Source organism: Oryctolagus cuniculus, chromosome 12, assembly GCF_964237555.1.
Source record: "Oryctolagus cuniculus chromosome 12, mOryCun1.1, whole genome shotgun sequence".
Classification (NCBI taxonomy): domain Eukaryota; kingdom Metazoa; phylum Chordata; class Mammalia; order Lagomorpha; family Leporidae; genus Oryctolagus; species Oryctolagus cuniculus.
This window is the reverse complement of record NC_091443.1, coordinates 79,136,071-79,159,993: the sequence shown is the minus strand read 5'-3', so window position 1 is coordinate 79,159,993 and position 23,923 is coordinate 79,136,071. Positions and strand designations below refer to the sequence as shown.

Sequence of the window (23,923 nt, the reverse complement as noted above, 5' to 3'; positions counted from 1 at the left end):
GAGAGCAAGTGCGTGCTCCTATCTGCTTGTTTACATTCCAAATGCCAAAGTGTCCGTGACTGGGCTGGGTGATAGCCATCAGACAGGAACCAAATGCAGATTTCGCATGTGAGTGGCAAGAATCCATTTAAGCCATAAACTGCTGCCTCCCAGGGTCTGCATTAGCAGGAAGCTGTCATCAGGAGCTGGAGCTGCTTGGATAAAACCCAAGTTCTCCAGTGTGAGACATGAATGTCTAACCAGTGTCCTTCCAGTAGGCAAAACGCCCATTCCTGTAATTTGTGTTTAATTCAGAAGAGACAGACAATTTTCCCTTATTAGTACTGTTACCAGTTCCTTTCTGATGCCAGTACAATTATGTTCTAGCTTGATAGTTAGGTTGTTAATTCATAAAGAAAGGAGATCGGATGGATTTAAAAAAAAAGAGGCATAAAATAATATTTTCAGTCAAGAGTAGATTGAGCAGCAGTAATCTTTCACTAAAGAAAATCATAGAGTTCTCACAGGAGAGGTAAAATGATCTGAAGCTTACTTTTAGAAATGCAGAAGGTAAATGTGTAATAAGTTAGTGAAACTTGAATGTATCAAGCATTTATTATAATGTCTTCTGGGATTTAAAATATGTAAAGTATTAGAAATTTAACAAAGTTGAAATTAATTAAATGAAAGTAATTAAATAAATGAGTTAAAATGGTCAAGAAATTTTTATTATCTAGTAAATAGTAATGGACATCTTTGATTAGACTTGAAACAAAGAAATATTCTGTAATCAGAATAATAAAAATTTGGAAAAGAATTTCTAACAAATTAATAGAGGAGGTGATACTAGGAAATGATAAGTCCAAAAAGAAGCTGAGCAGAAAACAGTTAACCAGCTTTAGGCTGCTGTCTTCAGAAAGTCCTGCTTACAAGTTTGGTCCTTGGCTGGCTTCTAGAAATTTGGATTTTGAGAAGGTTCCCATCACCCTGTTTGATAAAATGACTCACTTGTGCCCAAACTGTGAAAACCAGTAGTATGGTTTATGTTTTAGAGAGTGAAAGTGTATACCAAATTCTGTCTGGATTGCACCTGCTTTGCCTTTCTTATTTGCCAATTTTGCTCTGTGTCCTTGCATTATAATAAATTAGAGCCATAAGACTGACTATAAACTGAGTCCTACAAGTCTTCCTCATGAGTCATCTAACCGGGGATGGTCTTGGGGACCCCCAACACAAGCAAAAAAGAGGGAAAAGAAAGCATGGACTAGGAAGGACAGATAGAAAACACTATGCTCATAGACCTAGACTCACTTACATAGTTGTTATTATACACATATTTAAACCATTGTGCAAAAACAGGCAATATGTTGCACAGACCAAAAGTGTCAACAGGTTTTCAAATGATTTAATTCATATACAGGTTGTTCTCTAGCTGTTGTGGAATTAAACTAGGTATCAGTAAAAAACAACAATAAACTATACAATACTTGTATGTTTAGGTACTTTAAAATATACTTCTCAGTAACCCTGGAACTAAAAAGTAATCAAAATTAGAATTTTAACTGAATAATGAAAATACCACACAGAAAAAAGTTGCAGGAATGTGTGATTCAGCAAAATGTCAGAGTGGCCAGCTCCAAGCTCTTGTCCTTTCTGCTTGTCTCTACCAGAAACATCCCCTTGTCCCTACTAGAAACATCAAAGAACAAGCAGAAATGGACAGAACCAACTTTGCAAGAACTTGGGATGGACTCAAAGTTTATGGTCACCAAGAAAGAGCCCAGAATGAAGCAACTTAAAGATGATATTGAAGTTTTGTGTTGTTTTTACTTGCTATTACCTCAGCCCCTCCCAATTTGGAGGCAACCTTGAAGACAGTAGCCCATATTTCTCCTGTGGGCCCCAGTCCCTGGTCAGGAGGAGAGAGTGAGCATATGCCATTCACAAACTGTGTCCTGTTTTAACCTATCATGGGGCTACATGAAGAACTAACTTAGCTCAGACATTACTCAGGCCAGAACATAAAATTGTGTCTTTGATAAGGATTTAACATCCAGAATATATAAAAAACTCCTGCAATTTGACAACAAAAAAACTACCCAATTAAAAGTGGGCAACACACTTAAATAGGCGTTTCTGTAAAGAAGATAATGCAATGGGCAAAAAGCACACTAAAACGTAGACGGCGCTGTGGCTCACTAGGCTAATCCTCTGCCTGTGGCGCTGGCACCCTGGGTTCTAGTCCTGGTCGGGGTGCCGGATTCTGTCCCGGTTGCTCCTTTTCCTGTCCAGCTCTCTGCTGTGGTCCTGGAAGGCAGTGGAAGATGGCCCAAGTGCTTGGGCACCTGGAGGAAGCACCTGGCTCCTGGCTTTGGATCGGCGCAGCGCCGGCCGTAGTGGCCATTTGGGGGGTGTACCAATGGAAAAAGGAAGACGTTTCTCTGTCTCTGCCTCTGTCTCTCTCTCTTTCTCTCTCTCACTATCTCACTATCTAACTCTGCCTGTAAAAAAAAAGAAGCCATTAGTCTTGAGAGAAATACAAGTCAAAACGACAGCAAGATACCATTTCATACCTAATAGGCCTAATTGCAATAAAAACAATGGAAAATATTGGTTGGCAAGAAAGTAGAGAAATTGGAGTCTTCCTAGGTTGCTGGTGGGAAGGTAAAGTGATGCAGGCACTGTGGAAAATGTTAAAAATAGAATTGCCATATGACCCAGCAATTCCACCCCCTGACTTATATACCAAATAATTGAATCTGGGCTCAGTAGATGCTTTTATGACAGTGTTCAAAGCAGCATTATATATAATAGCCAAGAGCTGGAAACAACCTGAGTGTGTATTAACAGGTGAGTGGATAAACAAAATATGGTATATATGAGTGTACTTCAAAAAGTTAATGGAAGATTTTGGTACAAGATTTTTTTTTTTTATTTGACAGGCAGAGTTAGACAGTGAGAGAGAGAGAGAGAGAAAGGTTTTCCTTCCGTTGGTTCACCCCCAAAATGGCCGCTACAGCCAGCGCGCTGCAAGGATCCGAAGCCAGGAGCCAGGTGCTTCTCCTGGTCTCCCATGTGGGTGTAGGGCCCAAGCACTTGGGCCATCCTCCACTGCACTCCTGGGCCACAGCAGAGAGCTGGACTGGAAGAGGAGCAACCGGAACAGAACCGGCATCCCGACTGGGACTAGAACCTGGGGTGGTGGTGCTGCAGGCGGAGGATTAGCCTAGTGAGCTGCAGCGCTGGCCTGTGCAAGAAATTTTGAAACCTGTGCAAATCGGTTTTGTAATAGTTCATGAAAAATAGAAGTAATGAAAAACTTGCATGGATTTCAACTATTTTGGTACTAAAATCATCTCTATTTCAATTTTCTGTAAACCTTTTGAAGCACTCTTGTACATACAGTGGAATGTCATTCTTTTACAAATGAACGTATGGACTTAAAAAAACATTTTAAGTAGATAAAAGCAGACCTAAAAGACACAAACAGCAAATTTTACTTACATGAAATATCCATAATAGGCAAATTCATAGAAGCAAAACCTCAATTAGGAATTACCAGGGGCTAGGGAGCAGGAGGAGTGGGAAGTTAGTGTTTCTCTCTCTCTCTCTTTTTTTTTTTTTTTTTTTTAAGAGGGAGGGAGAGATATATAGAGAGAACGGTCTTCCATCTGATGGTTCACTCCCCAATTGGCTGCAACCAAGCCAATCCAAAGCCAGGAGCCAGGAGCCTCTTCCGGGTCTCCCGTGCGGGTGCAAGGACTTGAGCCATCTTTCACTACGTTTCCCAGGCCACAGCAGAGAGCTGGATCGGAAGTGGAGCAGCCAGATCTTGAACTGGTGCCCATATGGGATGCCAGTGCTTCAGGCCAGGGTGTTAAAGTGCTATGCCACAGTGCCATCCCCAGAAGTTACTGTTTAACAGAGAAAGTATTTGTATTGATGAAAAAGTTTTGGAAATAGTGTTGATGGCTACAGAACATTGTGAAAACCAGGAGTTTGCCTTAAACATGGTTAAATGGCAAATTTTTGTTACATTACCACAATAAAAAAAGTTACAGGATTAAAAAAAATCCCAAACCTTGTGGGTTGTCACTAAATCTATTCCTTGGGATAATTTTTAATGTGAAATGATTATATTAGAAAAGAAGATTCCATCTAGAATTATTAGAAAATTCTCATCTGGAATGATTAGAAAAAGAATGTAGGAAAAAGGCTAATAAAGGTATTAAGGAGAAAGTTACAATACAGACATAAAATAGAGTGATATAAAGTAGAATAAACAAATCCATGAATTGTGCCTTTAAAAGGATAATATGATAGAGCCGGCGCCGCGGCTCACTAGGCTAATCCTCCGCCTTGCGGCGCCGGCACACCGGGTTCTAGTCCCAGTTGGGGCGCCGGATTCTGTCCCGGTTGCCCCTCTTCCAGGTCAGCCCTCTGCTGTGGCCCGGGAGTGCAGTGGAGGATGGCCCAGGTGCTTGGGCCCTGCACCCCATGGGAGACCAGGAAAAGCACCTGGCTCCTGGCTCCTGCCATCGGATCAGCGCGGTGCGCCGGCTGCAGCGCGCCGGCCGCAGCGCGCCGGCCGCGGCGGCCATTGGAGGGTGAACCAACGGCAAAAGGAAGACCTTTCTCTCTGTCTCTCTCTCTCACTGTCCACTCTGCCTGTCAAAAAAAAAAAAAAAAAAAGGATAATATGATAGAGTAGGAAGAATGACAATTTTAGGAGTGGGTGATGGGATATCACTTTAGATCTGTATGAACATTTAGTAGATGATAGCAGAATACTGTGAGCAATATTAGGCAAATTAATTGGAGAATTTAAATAAGTTCCTAAATAACATTTTAGCAAACTGGCTAAGAAGAAATAGAAATTTTAATGATCCTACAACTTTGAAAAAATCATGCTTCTATAATTTAAACCTTGTCTACAAAGAAACTTCAAGGCTAGGTGAATGTTAACAAACATTCAGTAAAAAGTGATACCAATCTTAATAGTTCCACAGAGCAGAACAAGGAGGAGAGCTTCTCCATTTATTTTTTAGATCTGTTTCTGAATAGAGTATTGGTAGAAAATTATAGATGATCTTTCTCATGAATTCAGCTGCTGTAATCTAAAATAGTCTATTAGTCAAAATCAAATGCAATGTTAAGAAAGATGATTCATCCTGATCAAATTCAGTTTTTTCGCAGGAATACATGGTTGGTTTAACATTAAAAACCAATAAATGTAATTCCTTGTAGTAACAAAATCATGTCAGTAGGAAAAACCAGTTGGTGTGAATCGTCACACTGTGATTTTGTGAAAAGTTTAGCGACGTAGTAATAGCAGGGAACTTAGAGAAACAGCATATTCAGCGACAAACTGCTGCGCAGCTTCCCTCTGACATGAAGACAAGGATGCCTGCTCTGACAGCTGCTGCCCGTCTCCGTGTCGGATATCCGAACCAGCGCAGTAAGGCCAGGAAGAGAGATGGAAGAAAGGTGTGAGGATGGGCAGCCGAGGAATACAAGATTTCATTGCTCACAGGTGACATGACTGTGCATGTAAAAAACCCAAAAGAATCTACAGATACATAAAAATCGGAAAAGAATTAGAAAATTTAACGGTGGTGTTAGATATGAAGTCAAAAATAAACTAATTTTATTTCTGTAAATCGACTTTAACTAGAAAATGAAATTTGAAAAAGGATAATCTGTTTAATAAAAATAATGAAAGATATAAAAAGGCATAAAACCAAACAAAAAATCATTAGGGATAGACTTTTTGAAAACTGAAATAATTGGAAGGATATACCATGTTTATTGAATTGAAGACTCAGTTTTGCAAAGATGTTCTCTCCAATTGATTTATGAATTCAGTACATTTGAATCAGAATTCCCATCAGTTTTATTAATTGTGATGTTAAACAAGATGAATCTGAAATATATATGGAAACGCAGAGTACCAAGAACAGCTAAGATGATTTTTTTTTGAGATCTGTTTATTTATTTTAAATAAAGAGAGGGAGAGACACAGAGATCTATCCACTGGCTCACTCCTCAGATGTCCACGATAACGGGCTAAGCTAGGCTTTGAACCCGGGAGCTGGGAGCTTCATCTTCATCTCCCATGGAGGTGGCAGGGCCCCAAGCACTTGGGCCATCTTCTGCTGCTTTCCCAGGCACATTACTAGGTAGCTTGATTGGAAGCGGAGCAGTCAGGATGTGGACAGGTGCCCATGTGGGATGCCAACATCATAGGCAGCAGCCCCTGTGCTGGTGCTAAGAGGTTATAGCAGTCTTTAGGAAGAAAAGCAAACTTGGAAGTGTCTTCTCTAGGGTCTGAAGACTTACCTTCCACAGTAGTTAAATAGTGTGATGCTGGCACAGGAGAAACAGAGTGTTAGTAGTATAGAGAGGTCTTTTTCAACCCAAAAAGGTAAACCCTAATGCCCTAAGGCATCTATTAAATGTAATGCATTAACTTATCTCTCCTTTGGCTCTAAATATTATACCAGCTACATATATTGTATGGTCATTGAATTTTCTGTGAAACTTAATTCTTTTATAGTCCTCAAATTTAAACTACTACTTTTTTTTTTTTTTTAACAGTATTGAGCTCAGAGAACTGGAGAAGAAATTAAAAGCAGCTTATATGAATAAAGAAAGGGCAGCTCAGATTGCTGAAAAGGATGCCATTAAATATGAGCAAATGGTAATTATGTGTCTGGTCATTCTGTTATTTTTATGTTTTTAGCTTCATTTAGAAAAAATAAGACAGTTTTTTTAAATTGTTACAATCTGAAGAATTGACACTGCTACATTTCTCCAACACACATAAACTTTTCAGACCCTGAAGGAAACTGGTGAATAGTGGAGCCTTTCAGAGGCACGGGCCTCCGTTGCGAGTGAGCAAGCCCTGTTCAGTAACTGCCAGCATCCTGCGTGCTTTGTAACTGAGTGTTCCTGGACAGACAAGTTCAGTACAGATTGTTAGCATGATGCATGTACTTTAGGTTGTTGTTAAATTTATTTTTAAGTGTTTTTGGAAAGTAAGCTATTTTGTATATAAAATTTCACTGTTTTATAAAAGCAGTATCTTTGGCTCATTTGCTATATCTTTATAAGCTTTTCTAACTCCTCACATGCTCCCAACTTCAGGGCGAGGCTTTTTCTTGAACAAAGGAAGTCTCAGACATACTAGATGCTGGTATGTCTCAGATATACATAATGCTAGAGGCTACAGCTATAAAGATAAAATAGGGTTTATTGAATTAACACTTGAAAGCAGACTGCTTGAGTTCTGATTATTAGGTAGTTACATAGGAATGCATATATGTGTACACGTGTATTGTATGTGTCAACATAAACATTCATTCACATATATATAAAATTAGAGTTGAGTATCAAAACAGTTAACCAGAGCAATGCAATACAGGTATTATATACAGGTATTATTATACATTATTACTATTGTACGTGTGCACTTAGTACAGAAATTGTCTAGGGGTTCTGCACCATGTTGTGAACAGTCATAACCTCAGGTGTGGTAGGGAAAGTGGGGGAAATTTATTTCCTATGCCTGTAGTGTTACCCTTTCATAAATAAAGTAGAACATAATGATGTGCTCCAATGGTTTGGAGTTTTCATTATCTTAGCAGTTGAGGTTACTTAAAGGAGCTGTGGACATTTTAATCAGACTGCTAAGAGAATTGTTAGTACTTTCTAAATAAAAATTGATCCACAAAATGAAAGCCAAATTCTCAGAGGAGCTGACTGCCTGTCAGGGTATACTAGTTTTGACTAGCCTTAGTTTTCTTATCTGTAAAATGATCACATTATGTTTCAGTAAGTGGTGATCAGTACATAAATGCTTTTATCGATTTTATATAAGAAAGTACAAAATATGGAAAGAAAAGCAGAGAAAAAATTTTGGTCACGTACATTAGTCAAGTCTATGTTAAAGGCATTGCTTCTATCAGCAGTGACATTTAGCATTCATATTTTAATGTTTCTTCTTTATGTTTGATGCTTTTGACCATTTCAGTGTTTGGATTGCAATCATACAGATAAACATATGGGTGGCAGGTATAAAACCATCATCCTAATATATTAAAAATCATCCTAATATATTAAATTTACAACTTAATTTGTTGAATGATTTGCAAATACTCAAAAGAAATACGGGTTTAACCCATTGAAGATGAGAGATTATCTCTAATTCAGCAGAAAGATCTTGAGTGAGTGAATTCAAAACTGAAGAAAACAGGCGTGGTGACATAGTGACACTGTTAAGTTAAAGGTGATTACCAAGGGCCTTTAATACATTAGACAAAGGAAACCTGGAAGGACCAGGGAAAGGAAGTTTCGACTAGAGTCACTAGAGCCATTCAATAGTAGACTCCCATGAATGTGGTAGTTACCGTCTTATTCTAAATAGCAGCTACTGCTCAGTGAAGCTCAGGATTAGGAAAATTACCTGGATCAACTTGAAAGTAGAAGAAAAAGATGACCACTGCGTTGGCAGTTGAAATAATTAAGCTTATGGATAAAGTATTCTGTATTTTACTTGCTAGTTTTCAAATGTGGACTCACTAATTATCCTTATCAGGTTACTCCCCTGTGAGAGCCACCTGAAGGAACCGGAAAGTCTCTTTAGAGTCTGATTCATAGTTCAGATCCTTCCAGTGACAGTGGCTTAGTTTTGCTTTTACATAGACAAATGAAAATATAAGGATTCTTATAAAAATTCATGGAAAATGTGCAGAGGGAATAACTATGCATGGATTTGAAACTGTCTTTGCACCAAAATAAGGTTATCTTTTAATTTGACTTGTAATCCTTGTATCTATTCTATGTAACAGGCTTTGCAGTCTAAATTATATCTCTTTGAAATAGTCCGTCATACTTTGCTGAAACTTGAATGGAAAGATGAGTTTTCTTTTACTAACAGAAACGTGATGCTGAAATAGCCAAAACTATGATGGAAGAACACGAGAGGGCAGTCAAGGAGGAGAATGCTGCGGAAGACAGACGAAATAAAATGAAAGCACAGTATTACCTGGACTTAGAGAAACAACTCGAAGAGCAAGAAATAAAGAAGCAGGAAGCTTATGAGCAGTTGCTGAAAGAGAAACTCATGATTGATGAGATTGTTAGGAAAATCTATGAAGAAGACCAATTGTGAGTTTATTCCTACTTGGTTATAATGCTGGAATATGTACATGAGAGTCAGGATAGGCTTGTTGGGAAAAGGTGAAGCACCTAGAACCATTGCCTTATACATAGTAAATGTCATAAATGTCAGCTGTGGGCATGTAAATTGAGATCAACACTTACTCATCTTTGTTAGCATGGTAACTAGTAGATGGTTATTAAGTGCCTGAGTGGTCTAAACCTTTGTTTTTCTTAAATATTCTCATATCATATGTCACAAGACAGGTTATCTGATGACTCTCCTTGGTAGACAGCTTAAATGGAGGATCCTGCAAGGTAATGTTAACAGGTAGTAACCTCTCTGAAATAAGAACACGAGAGTACTAACAGAGGGCAGGAGAGACACAGTGGTAGCGTATCCAGAAAAAATCATACCTGGTATTATATTTACTATTACATAGTAGACATTCAAAATATTTGTTGCATGAACGTATGAACACATTATAAATAGGAAAGGTGTTTTCCCTCATATTATTGCAAAAGAAGGAAATTACTTTTTAAACTTTTTGATGTTTTTATCATTTCTGCTAATGTAAAATTGTACCCCCTATCGCTTTTTAGGGAAAGACAACAAAAGTTAGAAAAAATGACTACAATTCAAAAGTATATGGAAGAATTTCAGAAAGAGCAGGCTCTCTGGAGGAGAAAGAAATGTGAGGAGATGGAGGAAGAAAACAGAAAAATCATGGAGTTTGCCAACATGCAGCAGCAAAGAGAAGAAGCTCGGATGGCAAAAGTTCAAGAAAATGAGGAGAAAAGGCTACAGCTTCAGAATGTGGTATTTAAATCACTGCTTCTTTGATACCGGTGAAATTCTGAATTCTTCGTTACTGATCGTGGGTCCTATAAATTCTGTGTTTGTTTAAAACTTTAACAGCTGTCTCAGAAGTTGGAAGAAAAGCTGCGGCAACGTGAAGATTTGGAACAAGTGCGGCAAGAATTATACCAGGAAGAACAAGCTGAAATAGTCAAGAAAAAAATAAAAGTAAGTTTCAGAAAGTGAGGTAATGGTTAACATAGAGAAGATTACAATTTTGAGATGAAAGCAATAGAAAGATTTGAACCCAACTGTATTGATAATTACACTGTATGTAAATAGTATAAACATGACAGGTAAAAGAAATTTTTGAGCTGGATAAAAAGCTAGACCCAGGCAGCAGTTCATAGACTTTATCATAAAAAGAATGATGCACCCATGGTGCCTAAACAGTGAAAACAGTTTAAACGTGAGGACACATATAGTTTAAAAGAAAAAAGATGGAGAAAAATGTACTATGCAGACACTAATCATAAGGAAATTGGAATAGCTATGTTAATGGGGGGGAGTCAACTTTAGGGCAAGGAATTGAAAATGATAGTAGGGTAGATTCATCTAGAGGATGTAATAGTCCCGAATGCATATGAACCTAAATAATAAAGCTTGGCAGTGATGTGAAGCAAAACTGAGGAAACTCGAAGGGGAGACAAACCCACAGAGCTATGATTGCAGTATCCATTTCTCATGAATACAGAGCTTAAGTAGTCAGAACAGTATCAGCAGAGTTGATCGTAGAAAACACCTCACCTAACAAATGGAATAAAAATTCCATTCAAGTACGTATGGAACGTTCACCAAGATATATCGTATTCTAGAGTGAAAGGTCTCAAATGTACAAGGTTTTAAAGCATAACAAGTAAGTTTCCTTTTTCTTTTTATGATTTATTTATTTGAAATGTAGAGTTACAGAGGGAGTGAGAGGGGTCTTCCATCTGCTGATTCACCCCCCCAAATAGCTGTAATGGCCAAGCTTAGGTGATGTGAAGCTAGGAGCCAGGAGCTTCTTCTGGGTCTCCCATGTAAATGCAGGGGCCCAAGGATTTGGACTATTTTCCACTGCCTTCCCAGGCTGTTAGCAGAGAGCTGGATCAGAAGAGGGGCAGCCGGGTCTCGAACCAGCACCGATATGGGATGCAGGCACCAAAGGCAGAACCTTAATCTACTATACCACAGTGCTGGCCCCACAAGTAAGTTTTCTGACTACAGTGGAATTAAATTAGAAATCAATAATGAAAATAAATCTGGAAAAATCCTGAAAAATGTTGTGGTTAAACAATATACTTCTAAATAATATAAAAGGTAGAAATCAGAAAAATATTTCAAACTGAATGACTAGGAAAAGAGCATATCAAAATATGTGGTGCTGCTAAAACAGTTTTTAGAGGAAAGTTCATTTCTTTAATATTGAAAAAGAAGGGAGGTTAAAAATTAGTGATCTTAGGTCTGCACAAGACCTTATATGTAACGGTTCATAGAAGCATTATTCATGAAAGCCAGAATGTCTGTCAGCTGAGGAATGGACAGTCTCCACATAATAGAATGTTATCCAACCAGAAAAGGAATGAAGTTCTGGCATGTGTTAAGACAAGAGTGAATCTTTAATTATATCTTATTTAAACATGAAATACCTCAAGAAAGTTAACGTAAGTGGGATCAGACATAGTAACCTGTAGGGATTGGCCATTTCCGTTCACCAGAATTCCCTGGAGATGGAGCCACGTTTTTGCTGCTGTCAGTACTCTGTCCCTTTTTTTGCAGAGCAGCACTCTGCTGGTGTGCCTTGTGAAAGTTTATTTGACCATTCACCCACTACAGGATATCTGGAGTGTTTCCATGTTTTTCTCATGAATAAATCTGCTAATATTCAAGTATCCATTCTTGTATAAACATTAGAAGTTTTCATTTCTCTGGGATAAACGCTCCAGAGTCCATTAGCTAGGTTTTGTGATAACTGCGTGTTAGCAATTATAAGCAGGACTACAGAATGTTTTCGAGAATGGCTGTACCGTTTAACGTCCTCATTGGCAATGTGAGTGGTGTCGTTTCTCTGCATTCTCACCTGCATTTCTTATTGCCACTGTTGTTTTACTTTAGCCATTTTTAATGGCTATGTAGTGATACCTCATTGTAATTTTAACTTTGTATATCCCTGATGGCGGATGGTGATGAACATCTTTTTGTGTGCTTAAATATTTTTGTGTGGTAAACCCTTCTTCATATCTTCGCTGATTTTTCTAATTGGGTTGTGTATTCATTTATGGTTGGGTTTTTCTCCAAATTTTAATTTATTTGAGTTGGAGGGAAGGGTGGGGGGTTAGGAGAGACAGAGAGAGAACATTCCATACTCCCATCTGCTGTTTCACTCCCACAATATCCACAGCAGCCAGAGCTGGGCCAAGCTGACACCAGGGTCTGCGAACTCAATCTGAGTATCTCGAGTGGGTGGCCAGGACCCAGCTACTTGAGCCATCACTTGCTGCCTCCTGGTATATTAACAGGAGGCTGGAACTGGAAGCAGAGCTGGGACTAACCAGGCACTCTAAGAAGGGGTGCAGTCGTCTTAATGGCTAAGCAGAACTGCTGATATGTGGTATTTTTTAAAATTTTTTATTTATTTGAAGTAGTTACAGAGAGGTAGAGACAGAGAGAGGTCTTCCATCTTTTGATTCACTCCCCAAATGACTGCAATAGCTGGAGCAGAGCCAGTCCAGCCGATCTGAAGCCTGGAGCTTCTTCTGGGTCTTCCACATAGGTACAGGGGCCCAAGGACTTGGGCCATCCTCCGCACCTTTCCCAGGCACATTAGCAGGGAGCTGGATTGGAAATGGAGCAGCCGGGACTCAAACCAGCACCCATATGGGATGCTGGAGCTGCAGGCTGGGGCTTTAAACCTCTGTGCCACAGCACCTGCCCTGATATGTAGTCTAAATGATTAATACATAAAGGAATGTAAAATAAAATATGTATAGACTTTTTAAAGAGATATATTAATATAGTCTGTTTACATATACCTGATACTGAATTATCCAAAAAGTTTAGGACGAAATGATGGCTGAAAGCCTAACATACATGAGTAAATAGGAAGTAGATAGGCAGGGTAAGCAGAATAGCAAATGAATCCATGTAGCACAGTTAAAAGATAAAATTGCTAATGAAGGTAAAACAATCGTCCAAGTAATGTTGCAGTGATATATCTATACATACATACATACACACATACGCATACACACAAAACTTTAAAAGCTGTTCAAGGCCGGCACCGCAACTCACTTGGCTAATCCTCTGCCTGCGGCACTGGCACCCCAGGTTCTAGTCCCTGTTGGGGCGCCGGATTCTGTCCCGGTTGCCCCTCTTCCAGTCCAGCTCTCTGCTGTGGCCCGGGAAGGCAGTGGAGGATGACCCAAGTGCTTGGGCCCTGCACCCGCATGGGAGACCAGGAGGAAGCACCTGGCTCCTGGCTTCGGATCGGCTCAGCACCAGTCATAGCAGCCATTTTGGGGGTGAACCAATGGAAGGAAGACCTTTCTCTCTCTCTCTCTCACTGTCTAACTCTGCCTGTCCAAAAAAAAAAAAAAAAAAAGCTGTTCAAAATATAAAGGAAATTTACAAGCATCAGTGAAAAGGGTATTTAATACACCAGTATTAAGAAATATTTTAATCTTCTAAACAGAAAATCTAAAGACATTTTATTTATTATTTTTTGTTGCGAAAACCTGCAACTACTTAGAGGATGAGATTACTCTATATCAAAAGCAATCATTTATAAAACTGATCTCTGAGGCAATCAATTATGAAATGAGAAATGCTAGAAGTTATCTAGACAGTCAGCTCCAGAATCTATAAAAAGTATACAAATCCAAGTATAAGGCAAGAATACTAAATGTTAAAGTGGACATTAAGTTAAAATTTGAAAAACCACTAATATTAATCCAATTGCTTAATAATGGAAAAGTATAAGGAGAAATGTGAGAACAAATTAGAAGGAATAAATGGTCTATAAATGGAAATACACAGCACATTAGGAAACCAATGAGAAATCATTCAACTGTATACTCATGTGGAATTCTCCATGGCACAATTTTCCAAGTTAAAAATAGAGTAATTTCAAAAATGTACAAAAAGAATCAGACAAAACAGTATCATTACGGCTATCTCCTCTGTTACAAAGCCTTTTGTGCCCTGCCTCGCGCTCCCAGCCTGCCCTCTGATTTCAGTGACAGCTGCGGGGACACTTGTGAAGGTATCGGCTGACGGGGCATTTAGTCTCCTCAAGGGTGGAGTGTGGGTGAGAGCAGCGTTAACATCCCCTGTGGCGTCCCTCAGCCAAAGTGGACAGGAGCTGTGGACACATTCCTCTCCTGTGCTGGAAGGCACGTTCCCCACGAAGTCCCGGCAGCTTGATCCGCAGCTGCCAGCTGTGCTGACCGGCTCGGTGGTGAACTCGTGTGTTGCTTTTCCTTCCTTCCCATTTCATTCTGCTTTTCCCTCACTGCTGATAATGTCTCTTCAATAAAATAGCTATATACAACTTTTTGTTGAAAGTTATGCTTTCAGAAGAGAACCTAGACTGAGATATCTCCTAAAAATTTCCAGTCAGAGTGTTTTTACAGAACTTTATTTCAAGATTTCAGTGAACAGCTATTTTTAAAACTGCATAATAGGTTTTGGGACTTAGAAAAGGATGGAAAGTTGTGCAGTTCATATTGTATAACTTAGCAGAATTGTGATCCAGACTTATCAGAGTACATGAAAACTTTTGTGGTTGTAAAAATGTGAGTAAAGTTTTGCTTTGCCAAATATTTCCGTTTTTTAGCCAGATGTCTTCATCACTGGATTAAACTAAGATTTGTATGTGAAGTGGATAGCAGGAAATGTTGACAGTTCATCTGGTTCAGTATGTATTAAATTCTTTGGGCTAATATTATGCAAATTCTGGGAAATTCAAAAGTAAATGAGACAGTTTTTCTGCCTTCACTGGGTCAATTTCAATGTACCACATGGCACATTGCAGAGGGCGTTTGGCACAGTGGTTGAGATGCTACTTAGAACACCTGTGTTCCATAATTGGAGTGTAGGTTCCAGTCCCAGCTCCACTTCCAATGCTGGCTTCTTGCTAATGCACACCCTGGGAGACAGCAGATGATGCTTCAAGTGCCTGGTTCCCTGCCGCCAAGTGGGAGAGCCAGATTGTATTGGGATCTTAGCTTTAGCCTGGCTCAATCCTGGCTGTTGCAGGCATCTGGCAAGAGAACAAGTGTATAGAAGATATATCTCTCAGTATCTGCTTCTGTGTCTGTCTTTCTGCATTTTAAATAAAATAATTAACAAATATACATTATAAATAATTGTTATTACCAAAAAGAAATATATATATATATATATATAAAAAGACCATGAGGTTGAAAGTATATCTTTCTTTTAGCTAGAGTTCTTCACGTGGACCTAGGTTATCTTCAAGAGTTATTTCCTGGGGCCGGCGCCGTGGCGCAGGTTAATCTTCCGCCTGCGGCCGGCATCCCATATGGGCGCTGGTTCTAGTCCCAGCTGCTCCTCTTCCAATCCAGCTCTGCTGTGGCCTGGGAAAGCAGTAGAAGATGGCTCAAGTGCTTGGGCCCCTGCACCCAGATGGGAGACCTGGAAGAAGCTCCTGGCTCCTGGCTTCGGATTGGCGCAGCCCGGTCTTTGTGGCCATTTGGAGAGTGAACCAATGGAAGGAAGACCTTTCTCTGTCTCTTCCTCTCACTGCCTGTAACTGTACCTCTTAAATAAATAAATAAAAAATCTTTTCAAAGAGAAAGTTATTTCCCCTTTCACCCCTTCGAGATATGAAGATGGAAGTGTGCTAAATGAGACAGCAGCCACACATGGGCAATCGGATCATTTGAGTTAGAGTTATACCCTCGTGAAACCTGAGCAGTGTGATTGTAGCCTAGTTCCCTGGCCCTCTTAGAAGTTCTGTATGCCACTTAGTGTCCTGTAGCAAATCTCTTATGGTCTGTGTTATCTTTACATACAACTCTGACCAATTCAGCTATGAAAGGAATATTCTGGATACCTAGAGGATACTGGTTTACCTGGAGCTTTTTTGAGAACTGGGTAAGGATGATTAGATTCATGAAGAGAAAAGAATTTCCATCAGCCCAAATTGGATGGAAGGCAAAGAATAGTAAAATATTGATAGAATCTAGGTATTAGGTATACAGGTGATCACTATCAAATTCTTTATATTTGTGTATGCTTGAATTTTTCATAATAAAATCTTGTAAGACAGGACTTAACTGATCCAAGGAAATTTGAATTTCCCTGAAAAAAATTCAGATTGTCATTTGTAGATTGTTTTTAAATTTTAGAGAATTTTGGATAATGGAAGGAGTATTAGAAGACTAGAGATGGGAAAATGCACCTTGGTTTCATAAAGGGAAGAAGTTGGAAGTGGAAAAATACTTATTGGTGGTTGGAAAGCTGTTTCAGATAAGAGTCTAGAATGAGTAATAGTTGGTAAAAATTTCACAAACCACAGCCTAATAAACTCATGTGTGTAAAAATAGGTTTTCCTATCAGCTTTTTTTTTTTTAATGGTTATATGTCAGCTCTGAGTATAGAAACAAAATGTTAAATAAGTACAAATGTAAAAACAAATAATAGAAGGCAACACAAAGGTAACATGTCCTTTATACAACTAGTTAAAAAGGGCACAGTGTTACCATTAAAGGCTTAATTTTCAGTTTTTATGATTATATATTGTAATGTTAAGCTTACCCAAATTATCCCTTCCTTTCTTTATAAATCCAGTATAAGGAAATGTTTATTGAATTAACTTTAGCTGTATTATTTAGGAAGAAGCAGAAGAGAAATTGAGAAAGCAAAAGGAGATGAAGCAAGATTTTGAAGAGCAGATGGCCTTGAAGGAACTGGTTCTGCAGGCTGCAAAAGAGGAAGAGGAGCTCTTTAGGAAAACTATGCTAGCTAAACTCGCAGAGGATGATCGAATAGAATTAATGAATGCGCAGAAACAAAGAATGAAGCAACTGGAACACAGAAGGGCTGTGGAAAAACTCATAGAGGAACGTCGCAACCAGTTCCTTGCAGACAAAGTAAGAAAAAGATTTTTTCGGGGGGTAGGGGTGGGGGTGTCACTGTCACTAAACCTTTACTAAGAACCATTTATGTGTGAGACAACGTTAGATCTGTTTACTAATCATGATACATAAATTTTCTGACCCATTATATATTAACGCATCTAGAAAATATTTTTATGCATTTACTGGTTAGTGTTGAGAACATAGAGGTAAATACAACTGAGTTCATGTCATAAATGAATTTATCTTCTTAAGAGAAAATATAAACATAAAGTCATGTCACTTGCATGTGATAAATTATGCAGGAATAGATGTGTTGGTAATGCAGAGAGGACAAACAGATCTTGAGTGCCCTGAATGCTATTATAAGAAGGTTGGTTTTTCCCAGTGGGATCCACTGAAGAATTAGGAAAGCTACATGTTAAAATCTGCATTTTGAAAGGTGATTCCAGTGGCAGCATTGAGGGTGGATGTGAGAGGAGTAGACTTGGAAACAGGGCACCCAGTAAGGAAGTTACTGCAGTAATCTCAGCGATAAGTGGTAAAATCCTTGCAGTTGGGGCTGGGGCCCATCAGAGGGTAAGGATACAGCTTGGAAGGGGTTTGTTTACTGCTGGATACTGAGAGAGGAAAGAGAACTTTTTTTTTTTAAAGATTTATTTATTTATTTGAAAGAGTTACACAGAGAGAGGAGAGGCAAAGAGAGAGAGAGAGAGGTCTTTCATCCGCTGGTTCACTCCCCAATTGGTGACAATGGCTGGAGCTGTGCTGATCTGAAGTTAGGAGCCAGGAGCTTCTTCCGGGTCTCCCACGAGAGGGCAGGGGCCCAAGGACTTGGGCCATCTTCTACTGCTTTCCCAGGCCACAGCGGAGAGCTGGGTCAGAAGTGGAGCAGCCAGGACTTGAACCGGTGCCCATATGGGATGCTGGCCTTTCAGGCCAGGGCATTAGCCCACTGCGCCACAGTGCCGGCCCCAAAAGAGAACCTAAGGCTACTACTGACAGTAACTAACACTATTACTTCTGTCTTTAATGGATGAGGATAAGTGTGCAGAAAGAAAAATGCGTTTTGTGTAATTTGATTTTGTTGATGGTGATTTTGAGGCCCAGGGAAGGTTTCTAGCTGGAAATGTGGATGTAAGGTCTGTGACTCTGGACACATGCATTTACTATTTATCATTCACCCATCAAAACCAAAGTAATACTCATATAACGTTTCACTAGATTGCCGTGCTTTAAGAACCAAACCAGATAATGCGTAAGTGCTTTGGAGAGATAAAGAGCTCTGAATATGAAGAGTATAGTTTAGGCCTATGGTAATACTTTTAAGCAATGATAATTATTACATTTATTGAGTGTTCATTTCATTCAGTATTCTGTCCTCATCACAAGCAAAGAAAACTTTGAACCCTTTGAGTTATGTACTGATGTGATCTCCCTTTTAATGATGTGGGAACTGAGGCATAGGGATATTATTGTCCATGGTTTCTTAGAATTAAGTGGCAGACTTAGGATTAATATAATGCTGATCTTTTCCTCCATGGGTAGGTAAGAAGAATTTCAGGATATTCTTGTAATCACAGATACTTACTATTCTGCTTTGTATTTGTGAGAGAAACAAAATATGAAAGCTCATTCTGGCAGCTTCTGATCTAATACTGAAAACAGGGTATCGGGACCCCAAAGAATGGAATATATGCATTACCCTGATGTGTTTCTTAAATGTGTACACACCTGCAGAATTTGGTGGTGTGTAATTTACTAAATGTGCGATGCATTTGTGGCAGAACTTTGTGGATTTACCTAAAAATTTTACATGCGAATAAAAGCAGACAGGGAACGGCTATTTTCTAAATCGATGACATTTGAAATGAAATGCCACTTGCCTATGAAAAGGCAGAACCAGTGACTGAGTGCCCTACTCATATTTAATCAGAGAGCTCCTGGAGGGATAGGCCTTTGAAGCATTGGTTAAGATGCCACCTGGCATGCTAGCATCTCATAGCAGAGTGCCTGGGTTTGAGTCCTGGCTGTTTCCAGTTCCAGCTCCCACTTACTGTGCATCCTGTGAGGCAGCAGGTGATGGCTGAACTTGGGTCCCTGCCAGTCACTGGCAACCCAGATTGAGCTGCATGGTCTTGACTTGGTCTGGCCTAGTTCTGACCGTGGATGGCATTTGAGAAGTGAACCAGCAGATGGAAGATTGAAGATCTCCATCTGTGTCTTTCTGCCTTTCAAATAAAAAATGAATTTAAAATAGAAAGCTCCTGGAAAAGTCAGTGGGACAACTATAAATGGAAGTCATATAAAACCACCTAAGGCATGGATACTTGTATAAGAAATTCATGTCTTAATTGTTCTTCATAAATTATAAATGTTCCTTGTAAGCTTTAAGTGGAAGACTGGGCAATATTTTTGCTCTGGGCCAGGGGAAGAAATATCTTTATGATGATGCATCTCATTAATTCAGTCCATTATATAGTGATGTAAGGCTGCAACTCCATTTGGATTTCAGAGATCTTCCTAAGTAGGTATTTATAATTGTGTCCATCTCTAAAAGAGTCACACATTTTATATATGAGAAAATATTTATCATTTAGATATCCTTGTTCTGTTCACTAATTTTTTGTCTGAAGTTTTTTTAGCTCTTGTGATGTAAGTATTCAAAATATATATTTGCTGAATTTATTAGAAAATCCCTCCTTTGAATATTTTTTCCTTATACATTTTCCTAAACATGTATACATGCCTCGTTAAAATCCTAGTCATAAATACTGTTCTTGTAACTTTTAAGGAATAGTGAGGGTAAGATTCTCTCTCTGTTTCTCTCTCTCTCTCTCTCTCTCTCTCTCTCTCTCACACACACACACACACACACACACACTAGTAGCTCTTGAACTTTTTCACTGCAAGAACAGTTCTTAAGACAATTAACAAAATTTGATTCACATTTCCAGCAACGTGAACTGGAAGAATGGCAGTTGCAACAAAGAAGACAAGGATGCATTAATGCAGTCATTGAAGAAGAAAGGCTAAAACTTCTCAAAGAACATGCCACAAAATTATTAGGATATCTCCCTAAAGTAAGTGAGATTTGTCTCAATCTTCATGACCTCGAATGGTCACAGAAGGCTGAGGTTTTGCTCTGTTATGAAGCAGCAGTGGATCTCGGCCAGGCTCTGACCATCTCTGGGCCAATCCAAACATCCTTAAAATGAGTTCATGGTCTTGGCACATTATTAAAGTATGAGTTAGGAGAGAAAGGAGCCTTTAAAGTAGAAATTCAGTAAACCTTTCAGCATAGAAATTTTAAAATTCAGCTACCCTAGAGCAACGGTAATACCTTGACATCAAGACATATACATAAAATCACCATCCTTCAAATACAGAAATCATGCCATTTGATATTCATTAATTCAGAAAAAGAAATTAATAACTTCAGTCCAGTACTCAGGAAGGAAGGAAAAAGAGAATTATTTAAGTAATTACTATCTGGACAAAGGCTCTTCTATTGATAAAATACATTTGTAATGGGTAAATTTCACAAAACAAGTTATAAATTCTGGAAGAGTCTTTGGATTTTGATATTTTTATGCGTGAAAAAATTGTGGAGGCAAGAAGAAGGCCTAATGGCCCCAAATGATCTACATTATCCCTTAAATCCTTTAGATTATAACATAAATATTTATTAAACAGCTTTTTGCTACTTACTTTAGGGGCAAAGAAAAATAGAATTTCAACTGTGTAATTCAAAACCTGATGCTTTCTGCAACACTGAATGTTTGCTGACTGGTCACAGAACTGAGACAGTTCCGTACATGAATCCAGCAAAGCTCTATCTCTTCACCCCAGCCCTCCATCATTAATGTTATAGAGCTGTTTTAAACAGGGTAGGGTACTATAGCATGAATTCCTTCTCCAGGCAATCCAAACAGTAGTACTTGCAAGTAATACAGTGGAGAGGCACAGATTCCTATGACATGTGTCTGCACTGCAGCGATAAATAGGAAATTAGGTTAGTCTAGGAATATTCCGAGTGTGTGTGTGTGTTTATAAGTTATGTTTTTAGAGAATATTGACTTTTTTAAAATGTAAATTTCTGTATGTAAGCCTTGAAAGCATTTAGTGAAGTATTCTAGCAACCAAAATAACCTGCAAAATATTTTTCTTGTAGGGAATATTTAAAAAAGAGGATGACATTGATATGCTTGGTGAAGAGTTTAAGAAGGCATATCAGAAAAGAAGTACAACTTGAAGACAAGTGGTAACATCAAGATTTGGTAACCCGGGGTTCTTTTGTATGTTGCCACTAGATGTCAGTGTAACTTTGATTTTACAGTTCAGTGACACTATAGATCGTTTATGTGGATCTTCTAAAACACTTATTTATATAACTTATAAACAGCTACCAGGAGTATTAAGTATATTAGCTACTTTTAGTCAAACATTTTTATACTGATAATCTGAGTATCTGAATTCTATACCACTTTATAACATTCCATGTTTAAGTATATTAGCTACTTTTAGTCAAACATTTTTATACTGATAATCTGAGTATCTGAATTCTATACCACTTTATAACATTCCATGTTTTCTGCTTATATTTACTTCTGAACTGTTGCCTTCTGCCTTTGTATTTAGGAAATTTCCTTCCTTATTTGGCCAGGGAAAGAAATATTTAGAATTCGATTTTAAAGCATCTTTTTGAATCTAAAGAAGGAGAAAAGATTTCAGACTGTCAAAGTGCTGTATGAGCTAATGTGCCTAATTGTCATGGTAAAAGCCAGAACTTACACATAGAATTTCTCAGATAAACCTTCATTTATAAACTAGAGTTGACTCTCCAGACATAAAACATTTTCAACTGCAGTTGTAAAAACTCAAAAATCTAGTAGGCCATGAAAAGATAGCAGAGTTAAAAGTATAATCCTTGTTTTATTTTATATTTACATTTCCTACTTACATAGCAGAGTAATATATCAGTTTTGTATCCCTCAAATGTAAACATGGAGTTCTTGAAAGTATTTCGATTTCATAAAGAGTAAAAATAATTAAAACCATTACAACTACACATGGTCATAAAAGGAACTGAAGTATATCATTTATGAATTTCCCCATTCAAGTGCCTTCATAAATTCTTCTTCAGTGAAAGACAGCATCTTGGCAGCTTCAATATGCATCTGGTTTTTTTAAAAAAAAAGCATTGTCCAAGTTAGTTTTTATAAGAATGTAAGCATGATATTTTAAGTTCGTGGACAATATTATGAAAAATCTGTGTACGATTTCAAAATATTTTTGCATTAAAATAAACTTTTCAGACTTCTTGAACTCTTGTACATTCAAGAATCTACTTTAAAAAAAAGCCTTTTTGCCCAACAGTGATAACTGTATCAACCTACTCACTATTAAGACAATCATTTATAGTATTTTAATGCCTGAGCTTTGTAATAAAAGGGAGTGACAGAACTATGAATTCCTGTCTTTCACCAACAGGTATCTCATGTTTAGAGAAAGGAACACCAGTTGTTTGGAGTCAGTGTTTACTCTTGAAGGTTTGAAGTGGCAGTCTTTTAAGACAATAGTCATTCTTGCATATGGTCATTTCTGTAGTTGAGAAGTACCCATACCATACTAACCCATCAGGTTTTTCCATACTACTATCCATTTGCTTAGATGATACATTTTTTTAAAGATTTTATTTATTTATTTGACAGGTAGAGTTACAGACAGTGAGAGAGACAGAGAGAAAGGTCTTCCTTCCATTGGTTCACTCCCCAATGGCCGCTACGGCCGGCGCTCCGCCGATCCGAAGCCAGGAGCCAGGTGCCTCTTCCTGGTCTCCCATGCGGTGCAGGGACCCAAGCACTTGGGCCATCCTCCACTGCCTTCCTGGGCCACAGCAGAGAGCTGGACTGGAAGAGGAGCAACCGGGACTAGAACCTGGCGCCCATATGGGATGCCAGTGCCACAGGCGGAGGATTAACCTAGCATAGATGATATATTATTTATAAGCAATAATATGTGTTAGATTTCATATTGCTAAAAATTCCACAGACATAAAATAGGCTAAATATTTTTGTAGTAAAAGGGTCTAAATGAGATCTGATTTAACTAGAAGGGTCTAAATGAGATCTGATTTAACTTAGTTTTTTAGGATAGACTCACCTTCTGCCTTTTTAAAACATCAATTAATTTTAATTGTTTCTTGAACCCCATCATTAATTCTCCTTTTTGTTTTTCTAGTTTCTTGTTTTCTGCTTTTAATACTTCAATTTTTTTGTGTTCTTCATTTGCTATATCCTACAAAAAGGGGAAAAAAAACATGTTTTTAAATGTAGTCTTTTAATGGAAATAATTATAAAAACAATCATTACATCAACAAATTTTTTATTTAAAATTTTATAAAAAGAGCATAAATTCTATGCCACTTGCCTCCCACCCTATCCCTTTCTGGCCTCCCCACAGTCCAAGCCTCTGCTACCTAGAGCGTGCAGGCACCACACCTGCCACTGTTACTACAAAGGAAGAATTGACATGATCTTCTGGTTCCACCACTCCCATTGCTGGAGTAGCCACATAGTGGATATTCCACCTTTACTGTTACGTGCAACACACCATACCGAGCCACTAAAATACCCTCTCTGTGTGGCTCCTGGCATACAGGCCTCTCTAACCTTACCATCACATGTGTTATACACAAGGCCATCAATGCCAAAGAATCTATAGGGAGATTACACTAAGGCACAGAACTAGAACTAAAGCCAACACAGCCTACCAAACCAACACTTTAAGATATATATTCAGGGGGCCGGTGCTGTGGTTCAGGGGGTTAATCCTCCATCTGTGG

The 23,923-nt window shown here is 38.5% G+C and overlaps 2 protein-coding genes across 10 annotated transcripts in view; one reads left to right on the top strand and one right to left on the bottom strand.

Annotated features, from left to right (window-relative positions):
• MNS1 (meiosis specific nuclear structural 1) overlaps window positions 1-23,923 on the top strand; it is a 229,406-nt gene that overhangs the window by 186,536 nt on the left and 18,947 nt on the right. For 2 of the 4 annotated variants that reach the window (XM_070054244.1, XM_008268965.4), the window contains 7 exons: window positions 6,577-6,679; window positions 8,918-9,147; window positions 9,742-9,958; window positions 10,058-10,165; window positions 16,834-17,091; window positions 20,034-20,159; window positions 21,251-22,404. In XM_070054244.1, the coding sequence (XP_069910345.1) occupies window positions 6,577-6,679; window positions 8,918-9,147; window positions 9,742-9,958; window positions 10,058-10,165; window positions 16,834-17,091; window positions 20,034-20,159; window positions 21,251-21,331 (1,123 nt within the window). In that variant the 3' untranslated portion in view covers window positions 21,332-22,404. Of the gene's footprint in view, window positions 1-6,576; window positions 6,680-8,917; window positions 9,148-9,741; window positions 9,959-10,057; window positions 10,166-16,833; window positions 17,092-20,033; window positions 20,160-21,250; window positions 22,405-23,923 lie in introns of those variants that run through there. The other 2 variants (XM_070054243.1, XM_070054242.1) reach the window with 2 other exon arrangements.
• The window catches only part of TEX9 (testis expressed 9), a 74,481-nt gene continuing 72,549 nt past the window's right edge, over window positions 21,992-23,923 (bottom strand). For all 6 annotated transcript variants that reach the window (XM_002717709.4, XM_070054245.1, XM_051821988.2 and 3 more), the window contains 2 exons: window positions 23,242-23,376; window positions 21,992-22,256 (listed from right to left, as the gene is read on the bottom strand). In XM_002717709.4, coding sequence (XP_002717755.1) covers window positions 22,179-22,256; window positions 23,242-23,376 — 213 coding nt within the window. In that variant the 3' untranslated portion in view covers window positions 21,992-22,178. The remainder of the gene's footprint in view (window positions 22,257-23,241; window positions 23,377-23,923) is intronic.